The sequence below is a fragment of the Callospermophilus lateralis genome, chromosome 8 (genome assembly GCF_048772815.1).
Source record: "Callospermophilus lateralis isolate mCalLat2 chromosome 8, mCalLat2.hap1, whole genome shotgun sequence".
Taxonomy (NCBI): Eukaryota; Metazoa; Chordata; class Mammalia; order Rodentia; family Sciuridae; genus Callospermophilus; species Callospermophilus lateralis.
Genome location: NC_135312.1, coordinates 93,528,345 through 93,554,540, shown reverse-complemented (window position 1 = coordinate 93,554,540; position 26,196 = coordinate 93,528,345). Strand labels below are relative to the sequence as shown.

General features: G+C 36.8%; 1 protein-coding gene across 1 annotated transcript in view; it reads left to right on the top strand.

The window, feature by feature from the left end:
* Positions 1-26,196, top strand: part of Mttp (microsomal triglyceride transfer protein) — a 48,499-nt gene that overhangs the window by 20,786 nt on the left and 1,517 nt on the right. The window contains exons 9-17 of the mRNA XM_076864679.2: positions 304-472; positions 1,335-1,442; positions 11,568-11,780; positions 13,677-13,888; positions 16,051-16,148; positions 16,243-16,364; positions 18,177-18,404; positions 23,437-23,561; positions 25,886-26,056. Of these exons, the coding sequence (XP_076720794.2) occupies positions 304-472; positions 1,335-1,442; positions 11,568-11,780; positions 13,677-13,888; positions 16,051-16,148; positions 16,243-16,364; positions 18,177-18,404; positions 23,437-23,561; positions 25,886-26,056 (1,446 nt within the window). The remainder of the gene's footprint in view (positions 1-303; positions 473-1,334; positions 1,443-11,567; positions 11,781-13,676; positions 13,889-16,050; positions 16,149-16,242; positions 16,365-18,176; positions 18,405-23,436; positions 23,562-25,885; positions 26,057-26,196) is intronic.

Here is a 26,196-nt window from a genome sequence, read left to right as displayed (position 1 = left end):
TATAATATTATTTATATAATTTTACAAATCTCCAAATTATTCTTGACTTAGGTTAATATAGTAAAATTAGCTTGTATATTCTATGTATATATTGTTTAAACGAGAAAAAGAAGACTTAAGGGAGCAATTTAAATAAAATGGGAAGGGGATCTTTTTGAGAAGAATTTTTTGTTGTTATTCAAATAAAAATATTTCACTTCTTCAAGAAATTCAAATCAGTGGAGAGTCTGTGAGTGGTCGAGGTTTTTAATAATTCCTTTAGCACCTGAAGCACTGATATGTGTGATGATGCCTTTTTCATAGACCTCAGCTGGTGGATGCTGTCACTTCTGCTCAGACGCCAGCCTCCTTAGAAGCCATTTTGGACTTTTTGGATTTCAAGAGTGACAGTAGCATTGTCCTCCAGGAGAGGTTTCTCTACGCCTGTGGATTTGCCTCCCACCCTGATGAAGAACTCCTGAGAACACTCATTGTAAGTCAGGTAGACTCAGGGAAAATAAAGACTCTCAGCAGCTAAAAGCAAAAAGCAAACCGAAAACCTGCAAGAATATAAGCAGTAATTAAAAGTTGTTCAGATCAGAATGAAGACTACAAATTGTGAATACCTTCTGAGTATTCACATTCAGACTTCACTGGACTATTTCTATCCATGGATCTTTGCCTGCACAGTAAATATTTCACTTAGTGTCTTTACAGTCTCACTAATTAGCATAAACTATACATTATGGAAACTTACAGACTCACTTCTCATATGTGGGAAATGATGATATTTTAGAAGGGAAAAGTCTAGGTTATGCTTTAATAAGCAACTTAAAATTTCCTTTGAGTTAAAAATCTTCATGGTATTTATACAGATACGTTGAGGAGATACAATTATTCCCTTATTTAAATTTTTATATTCAATGCAGACCCAACTTCTCTTGAGTCTGAGATTTTTTAAGAAAATTATACTCATCCACTTATGATCTAGTCTGTAATCTTTTTTGGAAAACAAGCCTACTTGAGAATCTGGTAAAAACAATGAAGCCCAACTTCGTTCATATTTAAATTTTAAAAACTTTTTGTGGTTCACTGACTAACCTGATGAACCCAATCCATAAACCCTTAAATAAGAGTTTAAAGGCCATAGTTAGGAATACCAGAACAGGGCCCATGCTTTTAACTCTTCATTCAAAACTAGATAGTGAATTTCTAAATGTTTCAAAAGCAACATTCTGAGTTTGGTATCCAGGAACATGAAAACATTTTCCTCAAATTACTGGTTACTTTTTTCCTAAAAGTGTCCCTCTGAAATATTTAAATGTCTTACTGGCCTCTTTTATCCCTGTTAATAGAGTAAGTTCAAAGGTTCCTTTGCAAGCAATGACATCAGAGAAACTGTTATGATCATCATTGGAGCCCTTGTCAAGAAGCTGTGCCAGAATGAAGGCTGCAAACTCAAAGTAAGTGCGAATCAGTGATGCCTGCCATCACCCAAACCACCATACTTGACATTCATCTTGTTGCCCACTCATAGCATTCCTAATCCTCCCCCACTCTACTAATTTTCCTTTTCGTATACAATTATTGCCATCTAACATACTTGGAAATTCAGTTGTTTATTATATCTATTGCTATTTCTGTATACTCCATGCAGAAATGGATCTTTGTTTCCTTCAGAACCAGTATCCTAAAATAGTGCTTGGTGCATAGATAATGATCAATAAATATTTGCTAGAAAGGGAATAGTCATTTGATATTCCTACCAAATATGTTTATTGAGCACCCATTAAGTATTCTGATTTGTTTGGTCATTGTTTTATTCTCAAATGACAAATGATAATGGTATATATTTTGGGGGTCAAGTGTGATGTTTTGATACATCTATAGCTTGGGAGGCATGATCAAATTAATATATCCATCACCTCAAATACTTATCATTTCTTTGTGGTACAAAAATTTAAAGTCCATTCTTCTAGATGTTTTGAAATATATAACACAATACTATTAATTATAGTTACCAGGCTGAGTGATCCCCAGAATCTCTTCCTCCTATCTGACACTGTGCATCCTTGACTAATATCTTCTGTTTCCTAATTCCCCCTCTCTTGTCTTACTCTGGTTAGCTTTTGGCAACCACCATCCTTTCTCCACATTCTTGTGTAAGTTTGACTTTTTTAGATTCCATGTGCAAATGAAATCATGTGGGTATTTATCTCCCTGTGCCTGTTTTATTTCAATCAGCATGGTGTCCTCCAGGTTGTCCATGTTTCTGCGAGTGACAGAATTTCTCTCTCTCTCTCTTTTTTTTTTTTTTTTTTGTGATACTGGGGATTGAACTCAGGGGCACTGAGCCACATCCCCAGCCATATTTTCTATTTTATTTAGAGACAGGGTCTCACTGAGTTGCTTAGCACCTCCCTGTTGCTCAGGCTGGCTTTGAACTCGAGATCTTCCTGCTTCATCCTCTGAGCCACTGGGATTACAGAAGTACACCACCATGCTGGGCCAGAATTTCCTTTTTAAAGGATTTAGTATTTCATTTTACATCTGTACCACATTTTAAAGGTCCATTCATTCTTGGCTATTGTGAACAAAACTGCAAAGAACATGGGAGTACTGATGGCTCTTCAACACACTGATTTTATTTCCTTTGGATAAATACCCAGAAGTAGGATTGCTGAATCATCAGGTAATTCAATTTTTAGTGTTTTGAGGAACCTCCATATTGTTTTCCAAAATGGCTGGATTAATCTCTAATATTACCAACTACACAGGGTTACCTTTTCTCCACATCCTTGCCACATTTTTTATCTTTCAACATTTTTATAATAACTAGTATAATAGGTGTGAAGTGATGTCCCATTGTGGTATTAATTGGTATCACGGATGATTAATGATGTTGAGCATTCTTCCATGTATCTGTTGATCATTTCTATGTCTTCTTAAAGAAATGTCTATTCAGGTCCTTTGTCCATTTTTATAGGATTATTTGTTTTCCTGTTATTAATTTGAGTTCTTTGTATGTTTTAGATATTAGGCCTTTATGATTATGGTATCAGCCTTGATGTATGATTTGCAAATAATTTCTCCCTGACTGTTGGTTGTCTCCTTACTCTAGTAATTGTTTCATTTCTGTGCATAAGTTTTTTGATTTGATGAAGTCCCATTTGTCTATTTTTGCATTCATTATCTTGTGCTTTTAGGGTCTTATCCAAGGACTCTCTGCCCGTATCAATGTCTCCCTGGTTCTCTCTCTCTCTCTCTCTCTCTCTCACTCTCTCTCTCTCTCTCTCTTTAACTATGGTTTTGTAATATATTTAAAAATCCAGTAGTGTGATGACTCCAGCTTGTCCTTTTTGCTCAAGATTACTTTGTTACATTAGGATCTTTTGTGGTTCCATAAGTGTTACAGAATTGTTTTGTTTTTTTTTTCTAGTTCTGTGAAGAATGCCATTGGTATGTTGATGGGAATTGCACTTAATATTTAAATTGCTGTGGGGGGCATGAATGTTTTAACAATATTAATTCTTCCAAGAGATAAATATGGGATGCCTCTTCATTTACTTGTGTCTTCTTCAGTTTCTTTCATTAATGTTTCATATTTTTCAGTATACAGATCTTCATTTCCTTGGTTAAATTTTCTCTGAAGTGGTTTATTTTTCATTCTGTTACAAATAGGATTGCTTTTAAATTTCTTTTTCAGATAATATGTGGTTAGTTATAGAATTGTGATTGATTTTTGTAAGTTGATATTGTGTCCTGCAACTTACTGATTTTACTTGTCTGTTCTAACAGCCATTTGATGGGGTTGTTAGGGTTTTCTGTATATAAAATCATGTGTTTAGAAAACAGAGATGATTTCAATTCTTTCCTTTCCTAATCAAATGCCTTTTATTTCTTTTTATTGACTAATTATCCTGGCTAGGATTTTCAATATAATGGTGAAAAGAAATGGTGCTAGTGGGTATTGTTGTCTTGTTTCTGATCATAGAGGAGAAATTTTTGACTTTTCACTCTGGAGTATGTTAGTAATGGTTTTGTCATATGTAGATTTTATTGTGTTGAGGAACATTCCTTCTGTACCTAATTTGTTGAGAATTTTTATAAATGAGGGATGATAATTTGTAAAATACATTTTTTCTGCTACCATTGAGATGATCATGTTTTTGGCTTTCATTCTGTTAATATGGTGAATCATGTTCATTGATTTGCATATGTTGAACCATCCTTGCATTGTAGGGATAAATCCTATTTAGTCATGGTGAATGATTCTTTTAATGTATTGTGGCTAGTATTTTGTTGAGGATTTTAAATCTATGCTCAGCAGTGATACTAGTCTCAACTTTCCTTTTCTGGTTGTGTCTTTGTTTGGTTCTGGTATCACAGTAAAGCTATCCTTATCCTTGTAAAAATGAGTTTGGAAGGAACTGGGGTTGTGATTCAGTGGTGGAGCGCTTGCCTAGTATGTACAGGGGCCTGGGTTTGATCCTCAGCATCACATAGAAATCAATAAAATAAAATTATTTAAAAAATGAGTTTGGAAGTATTCCTTCCTCTTCATTTTTTTTGGAAGAGTTCAAGAAAGATTGGTTCTTTTTCAAACAATTGGAAAATTTTAGCTGTGAAGCCATCTGGTCCTGGGCTTTTCCTTGATGGAAGACTATTAAATACTGATTCAATTTCCTTTCTTATTATCACTCTGCTCAGATTTCTGATTTCTTCATAATTCATTCTTGGGTAAATGTTTCATGGAATTTATCCATTTCTCCTACATTGTTCAATTGGTTTGTGTATATAGACATTGTTCATAGTAGTCTCTTATGATCTTTCTTATTTGTAAGTTGTAATATCTCCTCTTTCATTTCCGATTTTGCCTGTTTGGTCTTCTATCTTTTTATCGTGGTCTAGCTAGGGGATTGTCAATTTTATTTACATTTAAAAAAAACTTAGTTTAGTTTTCTTTGATATTTATCTATTTAATTAACTTCTACTCTGATCTTTGTTATTTCTTTCCTTCTGCTGATTTTGAGCCTGTTTATTCTTCTTTTACTAATTCTTTGGGTAAAATGTTTACTTGAGACTTTCCTCCTGTTTTTATGTAGGCATTTAGTGCTATAAACTTCCTTTTTATGACTATTTTTGCTGTAACCCATAAGTTTTGGTATGCTGTGTTTCCATTTTCATTCATCTCTAAATAACTTTACATTGCCATTTTAATGTCTTCTTTTATTTAAAAGTTGTCAGGAGTATATTATCTAAGTTCCACATATTTGTTAACTTTCCTTGATTTCTCCTATTATGGATTCCTAGTTTCATGCCATTGTGGATGGAGAAATATTTGATATGATTTCAATCTTCTTAAATTTGTTAAAACTTATTCTGTGGTGTAAGATTTAGCCTGGGCAGATTTCTGTGTGCACTTAAGAATATCTATTCTGTAGATATTAGATGGAATATTCTATATATGTCTATTAGGTCTATTTTGTCTAAAGTATAGTTCAAGTTCAGTGTTTCCTTATTGATTTTGTTTGTATGATCTGTCTATTGTCATTAACAGGGTATTAAAATTCTCAACATTTTTTGTGCTACAATATGTCTCCCTTCAGTTCTCTTATGCTTTATGTTTTTAAGTGATCTCATGTTGGGTACATATTATTTACAATTGTTATGACCTCTTGATGAATGAACCTCTTTATCATAATAAATGGCCTTCTTTATTCTTACTCAGCTTTGAATGGTGTGTTCTTCTTCTACTTCTTGTTCTTAGGAAAAAAAATAGATGCTAAGGTTTTCTCTCAGAACAGAACTTTATCTATAATAAATGTAGTTTATAGTTTTAAGTTTTGTCATTGGAAATTTAGTTATTTCTAATCACTTAGAACGTTGTATGTTGTTTTTATTCTCATTTGCTCAAAGCTTCTTTGTTTTCCTGACAGTTATCAGTTTTCACATCTTCTTTCATAAAAAAAGCAAAAATACTCACTTTGTAAGCATAACCAAAAATGGAAATTCTACATAGATTAAAATCAAATACACCCAACTTTTCTATAATGCAAATAAAGCATTTTCTCTGTTCATATTTATTATATTGCCAGCTTCTTGTTCTGCCACAGGAAAGCATAATTGCATTATTTTGCTTCCTAAACACTTGCTATTTAAAACAATATTGAAAATGGGGTTTTTGTTTGTTTGTTTATTTTACAGTAGAATGCATTTTGACATATAGTTCACAAGTGGAGCACACAACTTCTCATTCCTCTGGCTGTACATGGTTCAGAGTCACTCCAGTAGTGTAATCATACATGTATATAGAGTAATAATGTCTATCTCTTTCTACTGTTCTTCCCTTACCCACAATCCCACCTCTCCCCTTGCTCCCCTCAACACAAACCAAAGTTCCTTCATTCTTTCCTATCCTCCCTGTCCCCTATGGATCAGCATCTGCTCATCAGAGAAAACTTTTGGCTTTTTGTTTTGGGGACTGGTTTATTTCACTTAGCATGATATTCTCTTCCATCCATTTACATGCAAATGCATAATTTTATTCTTCTTTAAGGCTGTGTAATATTCCATTTTGTATATGTGCCACATTTTCTTTATGCATTCATCTGTTGAAGAGCACCTAGTTTGGTTCCATGGTTTAGCTATTGTGAATTTAGCTGCTATAAACATTGATGTGGCTGCATCACTGTAGTGTGCTGATTTTAAGTCATTTGGGTATAAATTGGGAGTGGGATGGCTGGGTCAAATAGTGGATTCATTCTAAGTTTTCGGAAGTATCTCCATACTGCTTTCCATAGTGGTTGCACCAATTTGCAGACCCACCAGCAATGTGTGAATGTGCTTTTTTCCCCACTTCCTTGATAACACTTGTTATTGCTTGTATTCTTGATAACTGCCATTCTGACTGGAGTGAGATGAAATCTTAGAGTAGTTTTGATTTGCATTTTTGAGAATGTTTTTGAAACCAAATCATTTCATAAGAAGCAACTCCTAAATAGATTGTACAAAAAGAAGATAACTAAAAAGATGGTCATTAAAAATATTTGAAGATCAGTTCTGGCAGAAATCAAAATTGGTATTATTGTATGACAGTAGAGAACTATGAATTTTTATGTTTTTCAGTTTCTACAGTTACTTGAGTAACTCATCTGCTTTAGAAATTCATGTATTAAATATCTTGGCAAAATACAAAATCCACAGAGAAAGACAACAGATAACTGTATTTAATGAGCATCTACTCTGTAATAGGCATAATGTTAATCCTTTAATATAAAGATATATAAAACATTCTACCATCCTCAAAGAACTCCTTGTCTATTTATCAAATGCAAACAGGCAAGTGCAGTTGGTCCTCTGTATCTGTGTGTCCCCCATCCAGGATTCAACCAATCATAGATTGAACTATTGGGGAAAAAAATCACATCTGTATTTGTCATGAACAGACTATTCCTTCTTGTTATTATTCTCTAAAAAGTGTAACATTTACATTATATTAGGTATTACAGGTAATCCAGAGATGATTTAGGGGTTGGGGGCGTGCTCAGCAGTAGAAGACTTGCCTAGCATGCATGGGACCCTATGTTCTCTCCCTAGCACCACAAAAATAAACAAATCAACCTTCAAATTATTTTTTAAAAATCTAGAGATGATTTAAAGTACACAGGGGTATGTGTGCAGGTTATATGAAAGTACCATCTTTACCATTCTTTACAAGAATTTGTATGTTTTGTTATCCCCAGGGTGTCCTATAATCAACCCCTCATGCACACTGAGGGACTACTATAATATTAAAACAAAGTGACAGTGAGAACACAGAAGCCACAGTGACCTTTGCTGTTTAAGGGCGTTAGGGAAAAGTTTCACCAAAATAGTATTTGAGCTGGGTCTAGAAGAAGATTTTAGGTGAAGAAATAATAATATGGAATAAAGGACCTTCTACAAGTAGCATGATTTTGTATGGACCCAGTATGCTTGGGAACAGCGAGAAATTTTGTGGCACTGAAACATAAAATATATATGCCTGCCCACTAGGAGGTGAGGGTGAAGATATCAGAAAGAGGGGAAGTGAGAAGACAGGTAAACAGATCTTTATGAATAAGGAGCTAAGTAGCCTCACCTCCATTCTATCCAACAAGGAGGTCTGGTGAAGTTTTTAGGTGGGTGAACGACATGCTTTCATTTTTAAAATTTTATTTTGGAAGAAGCCAGGTGATATATGAACTGAGTATTGGCTGGATTAGTCAGTAAGATCTGTCTAGAAACACTTTGCAATAATTTTGTCAAGAATTAACAGTTTTAAATTAATGTAGGGTCAAAGGAGAGAGAGGAGACAGATTCAAGAGCCATTTAGGAAGTAGATTCAATAGTGTTTAGTGACTGATGAGATGCAGGGAATGAGACAGAGGTCAGCATCTAGGTGACTCCAAAGCTTCCAGGTTAGAATACCAGAGTACAGCAATGCCTACCACTTAATCAAGGTTTCCAGAGCCTAATTTAGTGGTGAGAGTAAGGTGGAGCTATTAATTTTTTTTTCACCGTATTAACTTTGAAATGCTTTAGGTCATCAGGTTGAGTTGTTCAACAGGCAGATGGTCACAATCACAGGACAGGAGAGAAGTTAGAGCTAGAGATAGAGGGTGGTTGAAACCCTGGGAGAAAAAGGGATTACCAAGGCATGTGGCACGAAAAGGAAACTGAGTTACTGATCAAAGTTCTTCTGATAATGGGACAGCTTAGCTCTTTTCACATTTTTAAAATCACCTTGTAAGTAGCTGCAGACTGTCCTCTGTCACTGTCAATCTTGTTAATGTTTTTGAGCCACTTTATTTTAAGCATTGTTCAGATAATGCGATTTGGCCACCAAATGGACTGTAGTTAATGTTCAAATTTTCTTTTCAATTTTCTGCTATGGAACTTTCATCTACCTTTTGGCCAAATCAAAGACATATTAAAGGAAATGATGTATCCTTAACACAAATTTAAGGTATTTGCTGGGCATGCAATACGTATGCTACCCAAAAGGCACCTGTGATTCCCATCCAGTGCTATGGCTTCTCAGTGTTTATTAGCGTGAAATTTTCTGCCCAGCATCAGAAATGAATGGTAGCTAAACAAGTTCACAATCAGGACTAAACCCCATGATGTCTTTTCTATTTTTTTTTTTTTGTTTACATTTTGACTTTCCTGCATCCTAATTTTATTTTCCCCCAAAATTTTTATTTGAAAAAAAACAAACTTCTAGAAAAGTTCTAAGAATAGTACAATTTTATGAACATGTATATCCTCTTCATTTATATTTTCCAGTTCTTGAAATATTGACATATTTATGTTAACTCATTCTGTTTTATTTTAATTGAACCATCAGAGAGTGCATTGTAGACATTTCACATTTTATTCCAAAATATTTTTTACTTACTATTACTTGAGTGTCATTTCATCTAGGCTCTTCTGTTGGACAAAATATGTATAATTTATTAAAGGATGAGTTCATACCTATATTTCTAATTCTAATTGAACATCCAAGGTTCTTTCTCTCCTTCCTCCATTCCATAATTTTACCTTTTGTCTCCCAGAACAAGAATTCTGGGTTTTTGAGAACTCAAAATTTATTTGTTTGTCTGCTCATTTCTAAGATTTCACACAAAATAGTTTTTAAATTGCTACACCGATGTCACTGCAAAAACAAACTAAGTTCAGTTCAAGACCTCATTACAGTTTTTTTGTCCTTAGGATATTTTCCACTGAAGGTACGCAGTCTGAATCCTATGCTCAACAGTTGCTTGGATAAATTCTTTATTGTCTTCTTCTGTTGAGTTCTGTTATCAATTTGATATACATTTAGGTTAATTGATGTTTGAATTGGATTTTAGTAATTTTGCATCCTTGTTGACTTAATTTTACTTCTTGAGTATATAAAATATTAACACTATTCAAAAGCCAAAACTATTTTTAAAATAACCTCAAAAAGGATATCGCTCCCACCTATTGTGACCTACTTCCTGTAGCAAAGCATTATCATTAATTTTTGGTATCTTCTTTCTATATTTCTTTTCACAACAGCAAGCAGAAGCCCACACACACACAAACATACACACACATTCCTATTTCTTTTTTCTTGTACAAAATATACCATTCTACATATCCTCTTCTGTATCTTACTTTTTCCACTTAACAATATATTGTGGTCTGTTACTGCTCTGTTACTGGTCTGGTAACAGAGACCTTTGTTGTCCCCGCTTAGTACCCTATTGTGCCATTAGACCACAGTTTATTCAATACCTCCTATATGCAATCATGCCAGTGGTTTCCACTATTTTTGCAAATTCACCTAATGATGAAATGAATAATTTTATAGGCACCTTGGTTTTATTGTTGGGGGTGTAGCACCAGGGCAAGAGCTGTGAGTCAAAATGGAATTTTGTTAGTTTTGTCAATTCCATTTATCTTCATATGAATTATGCTTCCACTAACAATACACAAGAATGCCTATTTCCCCATAGCCTCACAAACAAAATACATTATCAAGCATGATTTTTTTAAACAAATCTAAGACTTGAAAAATGTCACTTCTTGAATTAGGTATGTGTGAAATTTATTATGTCTCCTTCTTTGTTGTTTTGTTTTTGTGGTGCTGGGGATTGAACCCAGAGCCTTGTGCATGGGAGGCAAGCATTCTACCAACTGAGCTACACCCCCAGCTGTTATATCTCTTTCTGTTTAGGGATTTCTTCCCCTTCCTCCTGTGTGTGTGTGTGTGTGTGTGTGTGTGTGTACACCTGTGGGCTCATTTCAAAGTTCACAAATCCTGTAGATGAATTGGGTGTTAGGAATCTTTATGATGAAACAAAAGCCCAGAAAACATGTCGTGGCAAATATAAGACCAGAACTCAGATGCTCCTATTTCTAATTTGCCTTTCCATCAAACTATTAGCTTGTCCCCAGAGGTGCTTTTTCCCCCCCCCTCCAGGCCAGAAAAAAAAAAAAAAGTCCTTTTCTAATTTCAGAACATATTTGAGAAGTACCTACAAAGTACTTGCCACATGGAAGGCATTTAAGAATGTTTTTGAATTGTATAGCAGCATTAATTAACTTGGGCTTCAGGTGAGAACAAACACTTCTAAAACATTTAGAAGCAGGCCTTATGTGTCAAGCAAGCTCTAATCACTTTCACTCAAGTTATTTCTTAAGAAAATGTGTGTGGTGACATTCAGGCTCCATCTAATTTTTGTTTTAGAAATTCAATAAATGGAAAGTTATTTAAATAATCAATTGCAAGGGAATTAAGATGACTTTCTACATTCAGAATAGATTCAAAACTAAGTCAGCCCATTATTAAATATATATATTTAATATATATATAAAATACACACGCACGCACACACACACACACACACACACACACACACACCACACACACCACACACACACACACAAAACACCTTTATGAAGCTCAACTTGCTTCCTTTCATGATATGTGTCAGGCACCAACAGTGCAAACCTTTTGGAAACTTTAGGTTGTTTTCTTGCCCAAGTTTTGTTTTATGTATAGTCATGAATATGTCTAAAGTGTGTGACATTTTTAGGCAGTAGTTGAAGCCAAGAAGTTAATCCTGGGAGGACTTGAAAAACCAGAGAAAAAGGAGGACACTATGATGTACCTGCTGGCCCTGAAGAACGCCCTGCTTCCAGAAGGCATCCCGCTCCTTCTGAAGTACGCGGAGGCAGGAGAAGGGCCCATCAGCCACCTCGCCACCACCACTCTCCAGAGATATGATGTCCCTTTCATAACAGATGAGGTGAGACCTCCAAGAATATTTGCAACGTGAACAGAAGGGGAAAAGCACATTTGAACATGAGTCAAATGCAAACTCCTCTCAAGTAACTCTATTTTTTCCCCCAAGTGGCCTCTCTCTTCTGCTTAGAAATAACTCTTAAGTTGCATCTAAGACTATTCTAAAGCAGCTTCACATTTTGAATAGATAATGTCCTATATCCTGAAGCATAAATATTGAAGCATACCCTCTTATTTTAAGACAAAAATTATTTTCAGAAATTTATTTCCTCTTAGAAATTTTAAGATGTTGTTAAAATTTTCAACACTAAAATATCCTGGCTTAAGCACGGCCTCTTTTGTTCATATAACTACATTTTTAGCAGTCACCTAACTTAAAATTTTGTTGGACAGAGAATAATTCTAACACTAATATAAACTTACTTGAGTAGTGTCTAATACTGAGAATGATATTTCCATTTTGCAGTTAAGCACCCTTTCCGGTTTTGTGTCAAATATGGTTGGCAATGAAGCATGATGGTTAGGGCACAGGCTTTTGAGAAAGACGACCTAAGTGTAAATTCTGGCACTATTCTTTCCTAGTTGTTTATTCTTGGGTGAGTTATTTAACTTCCAGATGCCTGAGAGCAAGGCCACGATTTGAGGGAAATAGGAAAAGACAGAGGGAAGCAGAATTGAAAGGAACATTTATAAATGCCTAGTAAAGAACTTCACATACCATATCTTCTTATAGACAATGTTGTAACCAATAAAATTACTTGTTGACACGGCATACAATTATTATGACACATTTGCATTGATTTAAATATTATTTAGGGAAAAAAAGACCATAATGTACCCTATGATTGATAATGATATGTCAAGCAGGTTCATCGAATGTAACAGATGAACTACGGTTGTCTCAGTCCATTTCTATTGCTATACCAAAAGTGTTTTATAAAGAAAAGAAACTTAATTAGCTCACATTTCTGGAGGTTCAAGAACATGGTGCTGACATCTTCTCAGCTCTGCTAAGAGCTTAGGGCCAATAGCATCACAATGGCAGAAGTGCATGCAAGAGTGGTCAGTGGCACATATGGAATAAAGATTCAGGGGACGTGCCAGGATCCCTTGTAATAACCTGTTATTGGAGGAATTAAGCCAGTCTTATAAAACTGCATCACTTCCTCCTGAGGTCGAATCTCCCATACTTAATTGCCATCCACTAAGCCCTGCTTCTCAAGGATTCCACCACCTCAACACAACCTCATGGGGTCCAAGCTTCTAGCACACAAGTCTTGGGTGACACATTCAAGCCACATTCAAATTATAACAACTGTGCTGCAAAATATGCACAGAGTGGGAGACTGTGCATGTATGGGAGTGTGGGATATATTAAAACTCTATTACCTATTCAATTTTTCTGTGAACCTAATACTGCTCTAAAAATAATATCTATATATCCTAATAATTTTTAAAAAAGAAGATTCTGAGATATTTCATTGTGAGGAAATATCCATTCATACAGCCATCGCTCCCCAAATCCCCATTGCCACATGGCAGTAGTATTCATAAAAGTTATATTAGGAGGCACCAAGTTATGCTGCATAACAAATGAACCTCAAAATCTCAGAAGTTTAACAAAAGTTTATTTCTCATGGTATGTCTGATATGGGTCAATATGTGGCCATCAGTTCACTTCAGTCATGGAGGGAAAAGATGGAGAAGGCATTGCTTTAGCTTGGAAGTGATTCATATTGATTGTGTCATGGCCTGTTAGCTGGAACTGGTTGTATAGCTCCAACCTAATGATGAAGGAACCTGGGAAATGTAGTAATGCATGCATTTACTCACTGTCCCTGCTACAATATCAATTTTAAAAGTCTGGGTGTGCCACTAATTTTGACTATCTTATGAGCAGGTGAAGAAGACCTTGAACAGGATATACCACCAGAATCGCAAAGTCCATGAAAAGACTGTGCGCACGACTGCAGCTACTGTCATTTTAAAAAACAACCCCTCTTACATGGAGGTAAAAAACATCCTGCTGTCTATCGGGGAACTTCCCAAAGAAATGAATAAATACATGCTGTCCATTATTCAAGACATTCTGCGGTTTGAAATGCCTGCAAGGTATGACCCATTGCATGTCTCTGTGCTTAAGTTTATTTACGTAGTGATATGGTACCATGTGGCTAATAATAATGGTGTTCTATTGCATAAAACCAAAGGGAGCCAAATTTGCCCAAAGAGGGTTGTGTAGAAGTGAGCCAGCTAAAGTAGCTTCATATTGGCTGTTTGTGATTGGGAGCTCTGAGTCTGACTTTGGTTATCCTGTTCAGGCTGTTAACTACATGTTGCCATATGTTAGTAATGTTTTAAAGCCTAATTGCAGGACTCTTTTTATATGTAGTACAGCAAAATGGTGTTAAGTTCTCACCGAATTATCATTCATCTTAATTTTCTGAATGTGAGAAATCTTTGAATCCTCATTTATCATAGTTCCAATGAATTGCCAATTTAATTGCCATTAAAGCTTAAAACTTTAGGCATGGCCTACATTTTTGGTCCATTCAAGGTCTGAATCAGCAGACCTCATTGCTTTCAGTTACTCTTGCCAGACTCACCTCCTTCCAGTCCCCAAGTCTTTCTTCCCAAATTCATCCATGCCACTCTCCAGGGTGACTCCCCTGAAGCTCCTTCTCACTGGAATCACAGGTCTAGAGAAGGAATTCCCATTTGCCCTGAGGTCCCCGTAGAATAGCATCCTCAAGAAAAAAACGAACTTTAAAAGTCCCCCAAGGAGAGGAAAACAGATGGGGAGGGTGGGAAATAAAGAAAAAGAAATTTAACAAGAAGAAAGTAAAAGATTGAAAGAAAAAACAAGAAGAGAGAAAGTACAAGAAGCAGGGGAGGTGAGAAGACCTGAGAGAAGAGCAAGACAACGGAAGGAAAGGAGCCAGTGAGCAGGGGAGGGAGGTGAGGAGGCAGCCAGGGAGGCAGCCAAGACTATGGGCAGCCATGTATTTCCAGGTGAACAGGGATTTGATTCTCTTTCTACTCCCTTGTTGCTTTTATGAGGCTTTGTGGAGGAGGTCTCAGGTGTGTTTGCTGACGATGTCTTGGGAGTCTAATAATTTAGGGATGGAGAGGAAGAGACAATCAGGATATGGAAAAAGATGGGGTAGAGCTCAGCCTAGGAAATGGCATGAAGCAATCACAAACATTGTGGGTCAGATTCTTAGGACCAAGAAGGACATTAAAGGCCACCTTGCTTGGTGTCTCTTTGCAGTGTAGGGATCTGTGGTGTTCAGACTTCATCTGCTCCTCTCTGGTGGCCAAGAAACTCATCACCTCTGAGGAAACCTATTTCATTCTTCAGACTCTGCCCATGTCTCTGTCTGAACTGAAGTCTTCCCATTGGCCCTGGTTTTATCTCTGGAGCTAAGCATGTATAACCGATCATTCAGCCACATGAATACTCTGTGTACTTTAGGGGCATCTATTATGACCCGCCTCATCTTTGCTTCTCTAAGATGAAATCTTACAATCTTGTGATACTGGAGGGTGGAGGGCATATAAAGTTGGGCCATTTTCCCATCTCAAAAATTTTCTACCTCAGGTCTAGGTCCAGTTTACTTTGGTTGATTATTTTGATGTTTACCATATTGTAATTTTATTATTGCTGATATTATTAGTGTTACATGGTTAAAAAAAAAAGAGAGAGAAAACATCTCAATACTAATTACATAGAAAAGACAGAGGCATGGAGTAAGAAGGAAGACTTGGAGACCACGGTTCCTTTATGGGTTTTATTGAGCTGTGTCTGTAACTGAACACTACCCAGATATAGAAGAAATCCTGGAAACTTGCTGTTATATATCATGAGACAATGATAACATTAAAGAAAAATGTTAAAGACACAATGTGCAGCTAACCTTAGTTTGGTACAGTTTTCCTTAAACTTACGAACAATTTAACAGCAGAACGATGATGAATCAAATAGCATGTGTTTTTCACTCCGTGTCCACTGTCAGCTGAAGCCACATCATAGCTGGGAAGCCTTGCCCTGCTGTCATTTTAATACCAAATGAAATTTTCAGTATCTGAGTAATGAAGGGGAAAGCCCTAATCTTGATGCTGATGTCCAGCTGGCACCTCTCCCAGTCTTGGAGTGGCATAAGGAAAAATTCAGCCCCCTCCTTTTTCCTCTAAGGATTTTCTTTCTTTCCTAATTTGACTTGGGAAACAGCCATTACAATGAATGTGCAGCTTTTTCTTCTTACACGTTGCAGCAAAATGGTCCGTCGAGTTCTCAAGGAGATGGCCACTCACAATTATGACCGTTTCTCCAAGAGTGGATCCTCTTCTGCCTATACAGGCTACATAGAACGTACGTAACCCAAAAAAGGGGTTCTCCTCCATGCCCATCCCCAGGTTGGTATTGCTGGCACTGTTGCTAAGATGCATGGTTGCTTTGTCATTAGGTAGTCCCCGTGCGGCGTCTACCTACAGCCTTGACATTCTTTACTCCGGTTCTGGCATTCTAAGGAGAAGTAACCTAAACGTCTTTCAGTACGTTGGGAAGAGTGGTCTTCACAGTAGCCAGGTAACTCATTTTCTGTGGATTGTGCTTAATAAAGTATGTAAAAAATTAGTAAAATAAAATATCCTGATGGCAGCCCTATAGAATGTGTAAGTTGATGATGGCTTCTATCACATGTTGCCATGATTCCATCATCTGCAAAGGTTGAATAGGTTTGTAGACATAGAGGGAGTTTCAGATATGTATCTGGAACCTAAGTAACTGATACACACAACTCGCCAGACATCCATTTGTCTTTTCAAAGGTATATGGTTCACAAAACTGAAATTATGTCTGTATTCTTCACTTAAACATTTTTATAAAATTTTATTTGTATTCATAAATATATTCCTTTGGACCCTCTCAAGTATTTAATTCTGTAATATATTTGCCTTTTTGATTGATTGATTCAACATAAATGAAACTATATAATAGAATATGACTCTCACTTTAGAGTCCATCTGTGTTTCTTCAATACAGCCAGAAGGAAAAAAGTATAAAGTGTAAGCATTTGACAACTGGCTGGCAACTTTCCTCCTGTTGGTTTTATCCAGGATTTGGTGATGACTTATAAAACCTTCCTTATTAAGAAATATACCTTCTTTTTTAGTTTTTATGAATATCACATTATAACCTTCTTAATTGAAGTCATTTAAGCTTTAGAAGTGATCCAGGACCACAGAAATGTGAGTCCCCTTCAATGTTAATTGCCTCACTCTTTAATAGTACTGCAGTTAGAATACCATGCTCTTCCTTCCAGAAGACTCACCATCTGTTTTCTGATATGCACTCAGAAATGTCAAGCACCCAGTGGTTTGGGGTTGGGTAGGAAGGACAGAAAATGTATAAAATTCTTGAGTGGTAGAAATTAGGTTGTGAACCTTCACATGGTATTTGTCATCTTTTAAAAAATGTTTTTAATTTTTGGCAAGGGAGAAAAGTGTGACATGGACATGTATGAGTCATGGCTTGAGAGTGCAGGCCCTCTCGTGGCAGCAACCTTGGGACAACTGTGCCAATACCTTTCCATCTCCTTTCTGAGCTCTCCAAGATAGCTGATTCGTTATGTATATGTAACAGTCCTGGGGAGACCAAGCATCTCTAGGATGACACCATAAAATGAAAAGCTCATGACAGGCACAGTGGCACACATATTCCTGTAATCCTAGCAACTTGGGAGGCTGAGGCAGGAGGATTGCAAGTTCAAGGCCAGCCTCAGCAACTTAGCAAGACCCTTTCTCAAAATAAAAAAAATAAAAAAGGGGCTGGAAGTATAGTTCAGTTGGCCTTGCATGTACAAGGCCCTGGGTTCAATCCCCAGTATCACAAGAAATAAATATATAAATAAATAAATATAAAAAGAGTTGGGGGTGTGGCTCAGTCATAAAAGGCTGTACCTATTTTAATCCATAGTACCAAAAAAAAAAAAAAAAAGAAAAAGAAAAAGAAAGAAAAGAAAAGAAGAGAAAAAGAAAGAAAAAAAGAAAACTCATAGCGTTTGTGGTCTTCCAGCAGAAGTTTGAATCCTGCCTCTACTATCTCTATCATCTACTGAGGAAACTTGATCCTTTTTTTTTTTTTTTTTTTTTTTTTGCTTCACTTACAAAATGGGTAAAATCATCTATGCTTTAAAGAATGATTGTGACAATTACATGGAAGAGACTAATTTGCCTTATATTGGGGCATAGAGGTTTTGTTTTACTTTAGCTTTGTTTTTGCCTATCTACTACAGACATTTGAGGTTTTGACCCCCAGAAAAGTTCTAGCTCAGCTCAGAAGCCTCACCATTACTTACAGAGCAGGCGTGTCATGAATGTTGTATCCATTTTTCCCTAGGTGGTCCTCGAAGCCCAGGGGCTGGAAGGCTTAATTGCAGCCACTCCTGATGAAGGGGAGGAGAATCTGGACTCCTACGCAGGCATGTCAGCCATCCTTTTCGATGTTCAGCTCAGACCTGTCATTTTTTTCAATGGATACAGCGATCTGATGTCCAAAATGCTGTCAGCATCTAGTGACCCTGTCAGTGTGGTGAAAGGACTTATTCTGCTAGTAGATCACTCTCAGGTAATCCAACTCTGCACGTATTTATTCAGTCTCTTAAATTGCCAGGCACATTTTGAATGTGCTGTGTGCCTGAAGGATACAGGGACAAGTTCTGTCCATCTTAGAGCTCACCTTCTAAGCATTTGAACCTCTTGATATTATCGCCTTTTCTCCTTTGCTATTTTCTTTTGCACTTGTTAGCTGATTAAGGGATCTCTTTACTTTTGAGATAAATGAAAAATACGGATGCTAACAGAAATAAGATTATGGCGAATCCCTAGGATATAGCAGAGCAGGGATGGCATTGTCTCCTGGTTGGGCTTACCTGGGCACGGCAGTCTGGGTGTTCATCCTTAGTTGCTGAACCACATAAGTTACCAATAATGTTCATAATGATAACAATGATGAAGATCCGAGGAGAGCATCATTTTGATCCTGCCAAATTAATAGAGGCACAAGCAACCACTGATGCTAGCCACAAGTTTCACGGAGACTCTTTGCCCCAAATTCTCATGATCATAGAATGTTGGAAGGGCTGTTTGTTCTTAGAGAATAAGAAGGAGTATTTCACTCACTTGAAGCCCAGTCTACAATAATTTTCAACTGTCCTTGATCCTGAATCTTACATTACTGAACCAAAGTCCAATAATACTATAATCTCTATGGTAAGATTGAGGTAACCAAGATCTGCTTACTTGGATTTTCAAAGAAACAGAAGGCAGTTAGTCTGAATGCTGAGTTTGAATGTTTCATGCTTAATATTTTTCCTTTAATGGATTTATTTTATTTCCTGCCTAAGCAAAGCAATAAGAAAAAATGGAATGTTGGCTAAATAAGAATCTTAAGGGAAATCACAGCACACTCTGATTAATACTTATTATATGGAAGCTGTATAATGAGAATTAATTTTAAATTTATAGATATGTAGGTTTGAATTTTGACTCCCTACTTTCTTGCTGCATGCTCTTGGGCAGTTACTTAGTAGCTTTAAATCATGACTTCCTACTAATAAAGTTGGGCATTTAAAAAGATGATCCAAATATTTTACCAGCTTTGCTGTTCTTTGAGGATTCTTACTTGTTAGATTCTGGTGGTAAAATAATAGGTTTTAAGAGATGGACAAAATTTAGCTACCAAGTTTTATTGAAACCCTTCCAAAACATCAATAGTTGAAACTAAATAATATAATTCTCTATCTTTATTATTCCTCATATCAGTTCAGGATAGCCAGATATAACAAAAACAAAAAACATTTTAGAGTGGCTTACCCAAATAGTTTGACATTTATTGTGTAATATATATTTGGAAGTAAGAGGTCCAGGGTTAATATGGAAAACCTACAGTATCAGAATCCAAGCTTTCTTCCTTCAACTCAGCCACCCTTATATGTGGCTTTTACCCTCAGACCTGTCACCTGGTGATTATAACAAACAGCTGTTCCACCTGCAGCATGGCCTCCTTGTTCCAGGAAAGAAAACTTTTTTGGAAGCCCTTTCTGGAAGGTTACTGACCAAAACTATGTCACATGGCTGCTTATAGCTGCCAGGGATGCTGGTGAACATAATTTGTAATCGGGTAGGCACACTCCAAACGAAACCATGTTTCTGTTAACATGAAGGGAGAGAAGGAGGAAGCCCAGCAGTGCCTGTGATATCCCTTTAGCAAATCACCCATGAAAAGCTGTTCTCAAAGGACATCAGAAGTTTACATTCGCAATTTTATCACACTTTTAATGGAAGAAAGCTCTAACCAGAGCCTAAGAGTGCCAAGGAAGTAGTTCACAATTTAAGACAGGACAACAGTTCAAGAACCACCATTAACAGTGCCTAAAGATTTAGATTAGAGTATAAAACTCGATGCAAGTTATCTCTGGGTCAGCAAACTTGTTCTGTAAATACAGGGCAGAAAGTAAATATTTTAGGTGTTAAGTCCCATCCAGTTTCTGTTGCAGCTACTCAACTCTGTTGTTGTAGAGTGAAAATAGCCATCAGCAATATATTAACAAATGAGTAGGACTGTGTTCCAATAAAATTTTATTTACAAAAACATTCAGTGGGCCATACTTGCCTTCAGGCCCTGATTAAGACTATCTTATATCATATGTTTTTTTTTTCTATTCATTAAGTCTGGGTGCCTCCGGCAAGGCACAATACAAAAGATTGTCCCCTAGCTATTAAACCTAACCAATGTCTGTATATGTCAGGCTGGAGTGTTTGGCAGATCTGAGTTATTATACAAATAAGCTGTCTGTGGTCCCCTGGCTCTGCAGAGCACTCCAGTAATGTCATCCTCACTTCATAGGCACATACCACTCTAGGTCAAGTGCTGACATTGAAGGAAATGTTGGCAATAGGTAGCCTGTCACAGCCAGTGGGACAGATGGAATTACTCTGTGAACTACCTCTCTCTCTCTCTCTCTCTCTCTCTCTCTCTCTTTCTCTCTGGATAATTGGATTACTCTTCAGGAAAGGATATCCTGATAAAGTCAGTTTAATAAGGGGATCTTCTTGAGCCAAGAACACATTTTCATAAATGGAAGCAATGGGATCAATTGTCAAAATGTCAGTGTCTATGTGAAACACAGCTACAAATCAAAGTTCTAGTAATGTGTTCTTCTAGTCTAGGCAAAAAATTAAACAAATATCTACTCTCGGTCAAACAGGTATATTAGCTTATGCTCTTTCTTTTTGGCAGTATATTTTTGGAATAGAATTTCTTGCACATGAGGAGAAAAAAAAGAGAGTTATGAGTTTGTGATAGCCACATATAATAGTAGAAAAATCTCCACTTTAGAGGCAGTCTATGGATTTATTCTGCCTCCAAATGTAGCCTCTGGGCCTGATTTGTCCTTTCAGCTTTCAAATACAATGCCTACTACGGAAACTTGGTGTGAGTATTAAATGAGTTACCAAAAGTAGCGCTTTGGGCACAAGGTAGGCCCTCAAAAATTACTAGTTTCACTTACTTTATACCTCAAAAATGAGAACTACTACACGATGTGGTTTAGTCCTTTTCAAAAAGGAAAAAGTAGTTTGTTCTTCTACAGGGATCTGTGATCTTCCCTCATGAAGAGATTCAAGAAAATTCCTTTATGACATCACATAAGATTTCTTCCATGGTCCCCTTGCATAAGGAAAAAAAAAAAAAAAGAATTTCTTAGAAATCCAAGGTACTCTTCAAAATCACATTGCAACGTAAATGCTCTCTTCTTACAAAAGGTGGATTGTCTAATAGCCATAAAATGTTCTTGTCCACAGCACTTGGTGCATTTTGGCATCCCCCTAGTGTATGGTCAATGGAAAAGTCAAGGTCCACTTTACAGACCCCCGCTGGGCTGGAAGGACTAACAGAATTGTGGTTTTCGAATTAGGAAGAGAGGAGAAGATGCAAAGAAAGGAATACTTCTGAGGCAGGGCACAAAATAGGGTTTTCTTGACATAACCACAATTACAGTGCACATGCAGATCTCAGATATCCTGGCCCTGTAATTCATAGGTTAAAACTTGGACATGACCATAGTTTTCTCAGGTCACAAATGTGTTCATTTGTTGTAGTACATGATACAACCCCCCGTATTCTACAACAACCACATTTTCAACTCTAGATTGAACACAGTTTAAAGTGTCTGTAGGAATATCTCCTGATGTGTCCTGAGATGGCACTGAGAATCTCATGTCTCCGTCCAGGAGTGCCCTTCAGAAAGAAAGCAGTTTCATGCTACTACCATACCTTCTCAGGACATCTGATCATTAACCAAGTTCTTTGTCTGAGATTTTTCTGCCACACGTTTTGAAATTCAGGGAGATCAACACGATTCTTTTCAGAAAGTGAAATCATGGCATTTGTAGTTGGCAAATGCATGGCTTGTTTGGGCTGAGTAAGGCAGTTACATAAAGAAGTGAGTCATGCTGCAAGTTGCCAGGAACTTACGATCTTTGGAGGAATATCAAAATTGAGGAGACCAAGCTTTTTTCCCAGAATCATTATCACTTTCAACACTTCCCATAGGCAATCTGATTCCAATCTAGCTGAAAAAAGTTTCAGCCAACATCACCCTGCCTAATGTACTTGGAAAATCCAAGACTTAAAGGTTAAAAGCAGGCAAACTACATAAAACAATGGGTTTCAGACAACCATGAAATTGCTCAGGATGGTCTGTTTGTAAATGATTACTGTGCCTCTGAAAAATGCTGTTGAGTTCATATTGGACTTGGCAGTTAATTCAATGTCATTTCAAATGTCAGAAAGCAAGGTATTAAGGCTTAGTTAAATTGCCTTGCATTCCTTTCCAAGCTTGATCTAGGCAATTCCTGGAACTTGTATATTGCACTGGGATTTTTTAATCCTGCCTTTTGTCAGAAAGATGAAGTTGTCTATATTTGACACAGCATATAATTAGAGAAGTGCTGAAGGACCGAAGGAGGTCATTTTGTCCATCCCTCACCACCATGAAGAAAGAAAAGCCACAACTGGATTTCTGATAGAGGTGCCTTCATTTTCTCTAGTTCAGTGGCTCTCAAATTTAGGCACATCAGAATCACAGGAGGGCCCATTAGAATATTGATGTCTGGGCCTTTCTGTCAAGAGTTCCTAATTCAGTAGGTGTCAGGGACTTGAGAATCTGCATTTGAACAAGTTCCCAGGTGATGTTGATGCTGCTTCTCAGAGGACCACATATTGAGAACCGTTTGGCCTTCCCAAAGTGAGGCAATGATGGAAGGAAAATACCCTTCTCAACTGGTGCTTCACTTCTTTAGTATTTTAATTCGACTCATTAATTTAGCAAATCAGCAGTCTATTCCTGGTGATCAAGACAAAGACCAACATGTTTCCAAGCCTAGAGAAAGATTCTAACATCAACACAAGTTCAATGGCATCATCTACAGCAGGAGCTTGAATGTGCTTTGGGAAAGGGGGTAGACTAAACTGTACTTATTACTGTTATCACTATTAATATACAAGTGTATGCACATGTGTGTATGAATATATATATATATATATATATATATATATATATATATATATATAATTTTTTTTCGTCTTCTTCTTCTAGGAGCTTCAGTTGCAATCTGGCCTAAAGGCCAACATAGAAGTCCAGGGTGGTCTAGCTATTGATATTTCAGGTGCAATGGAATTTAGTCTGTGGTATCGTGAATCTAAAACCAGAGTGAAAAATCGGTAAGCAAAATATTTTTAATACTCTATACAAAGAATGGCAGACTTATGTTTTGGGAATTGGTCAACCTTTGAAGTTTTCAAAATACATGCTTTCTGTTTGCAATCACTAAATCATAGAGTTAGAATTGATCACGAGATGTCATTCTGTTCATAGCTTTTCAGGAGTAGATCAGTACTTAAGACAACTCAACTGAGTATCATTCGAGTTTTAAAGACAGCATCATTGTGCCCCATAGAAGAGGGGGCTCCTCTTCTCTTTCTATTCCACTTTAGTAACTGATAAGGTTGCCACTTCAATTAAATTTTTAGCTTAACTCAATTGTTGGATTTTAAAACCTTTCTTCTTTTTTTTTCTTTTAAATAATTTAACCTTTATTATCTCTCTCTCTCTCTATCTGTCTATTTATTTTTATGTGGTGCTGAGTACCACACCCACACCTGAGCTGGGCAAGTGCTCTACCACTGAGCTACAACCACAGCCCAAAACCTTTCCTCTTTTGCTATTTTCAATGAATTAAAATAAAAAGACAATCTCTTCTATTCAGAATCTAAGTTTTAAATGTTAGGAGTCCTTAAGCTTTTTAAATTTTTTAATCAACATGCCTTTTTCTCAGGTCTTTTAGATTTTCTAATCTACTGTGAGATTCAATGAAAATGTTTTACTTTGAAAGTAAAACAATGTCTCTGAGCCAATGATAATAAAAATAATTATTCTTTTGTTTGTCATAAAATTAAAGACAATGAAGAGGAAATGCAATTTATTTTCATATTTTAGGGTATTTAAGAGGACAGAAGTGAGATAAGAATGATAAAATTGAACATTTTTTCTTTTTTTTTGGTACTGGGGATTGAACTCAGGGGCATCCACCACTGATCCAAATCCCCAGCCCTTTTTTTGTATGTTATTAGAGACAGGGTCTCCCTGAGTTGCTAAGTGCCTTGCTTTTGCTGAGGCTAGCTTTGAACTCATGATCCTCCTGCTTCAGCCTCCTTAACCGCTGGGATTACAGGTATATGTCACCATACCTAGTGATAAAATTGAACTTTTATTCATTGTAAATAGTGAATGAAGCAACTGAGAACAATCTGGTGGCATATTTAAAGTGAGGGTGACACATACTGTTACTAGAAGGAACCCAAGAATGAGAAATGGAATTGACAGTCAGAGAGCAGCATAAGTTGGGGCTTCCTACTGAACCAATTATCTTCTCTTTTCAAAGTATTTTCTAGATAGAAATTTCTCCAAATTAAACTGAATAGAATTCTTTGCAGAGAATAATCGGCAACAGCAACAAAATAGTCTGGATTTTTAAAGAGGACACAATATCCCTAAGAAACTACCAGCATCCATATTGTAACTAATCAGTTCTCCATTTTTCATTTATTCATTCATTCATTTAAAAAATATCTCTTAAGCCTTTGCTGAGTAAAGACCATTAGAAGGTTCTGTAAGGGATTCAGGGATTAAAACAACCACTGACCTACTTTTATGCTGGCAACCACAGCAGTAGGGATTTTAGTTTGCACAGCAAAAAATTAAGACAATCTCTTTTCTTTGAAAAAGAAAAGTATGGACATATGACTCTGATTTGATTATGGGAGTAATTACCCACAGTTTGATTTAAAGTCTATAATTACTTAGTGATCCTGGTTGTAAGCATCCTATGGAGATTTTTTTTTTTTTTAATCTTCTTCATTGTCGTTCAAGCCACATTCCCCAGCCATTCCAATCTATCTGTCTCTCTCTCTAGAGGACCACGGTTAAACCTACCCTCCTGGAGCATGCCTTGCACATGCCCCACTGAAGGAATGGTTATTTGTAACTAATATTCTTTCAGATTTGATGGCAACCTAGACTCAGGCCACTAGAGACTCTTTGGAGAAAGTAATTAAATGGAAATATATAGCTACCTCAAAGCCACCAGAGCCATAGTTAACGAGAAAATTGTTATAAACATCAGTTGTTTTCTTGGAGACTTTATACTTCTTTAAATGATAGTTCAGGTGTTTCTGACCTCCTAAGAGGACTGGGTTCTAGGCATGCTTTCCTCTTGGTCCTTGGGATGCCCGTAGCACACAATGTCAGACCTGGTACACATTTGGTTCCCATGTCTAGAACAGAAGGGAGGAGAAGGGCAAACTTCCCTGGCTCATCTCTGACACCAAACAGACCCTGGTTAGCAGCAGGACTCAAGCCCATTCAGATCACCTCTCAATTGCTAAGTATTTCCTTCCAATTGTCAGTGTCATAAGTTCAGACAACTTGTACTATCAGTCCAGCTCTACTAACTGTGATATGAACATGTATTTTTCTCAATCTTTAGGGTGGCTGTGGTAATAACCGGTGACATCACAGTGGACTCCTCTTTTGTGAAAGCTGGCCTGGAAACCAGAGCAGAATCAGAGGCCGGCCTGGAATTCATCTCCACAGTGCAGTTTTCTCAGTACCCATTCTTAGTTTGCATGCAGATGGATAGGGCTGAAGCTCCATTCAGGTAAGATAAGTGCTCATGGAACGATCCAGGACCATCTATGCTCACCAGAAGCTACATTCAGTTTTAAGTGTTCAGTTTCAGAATTTTTTTAAAAAAATCACCAAACATTAGAAGTCAAGCAAAAAATGAACTTTCTCTAA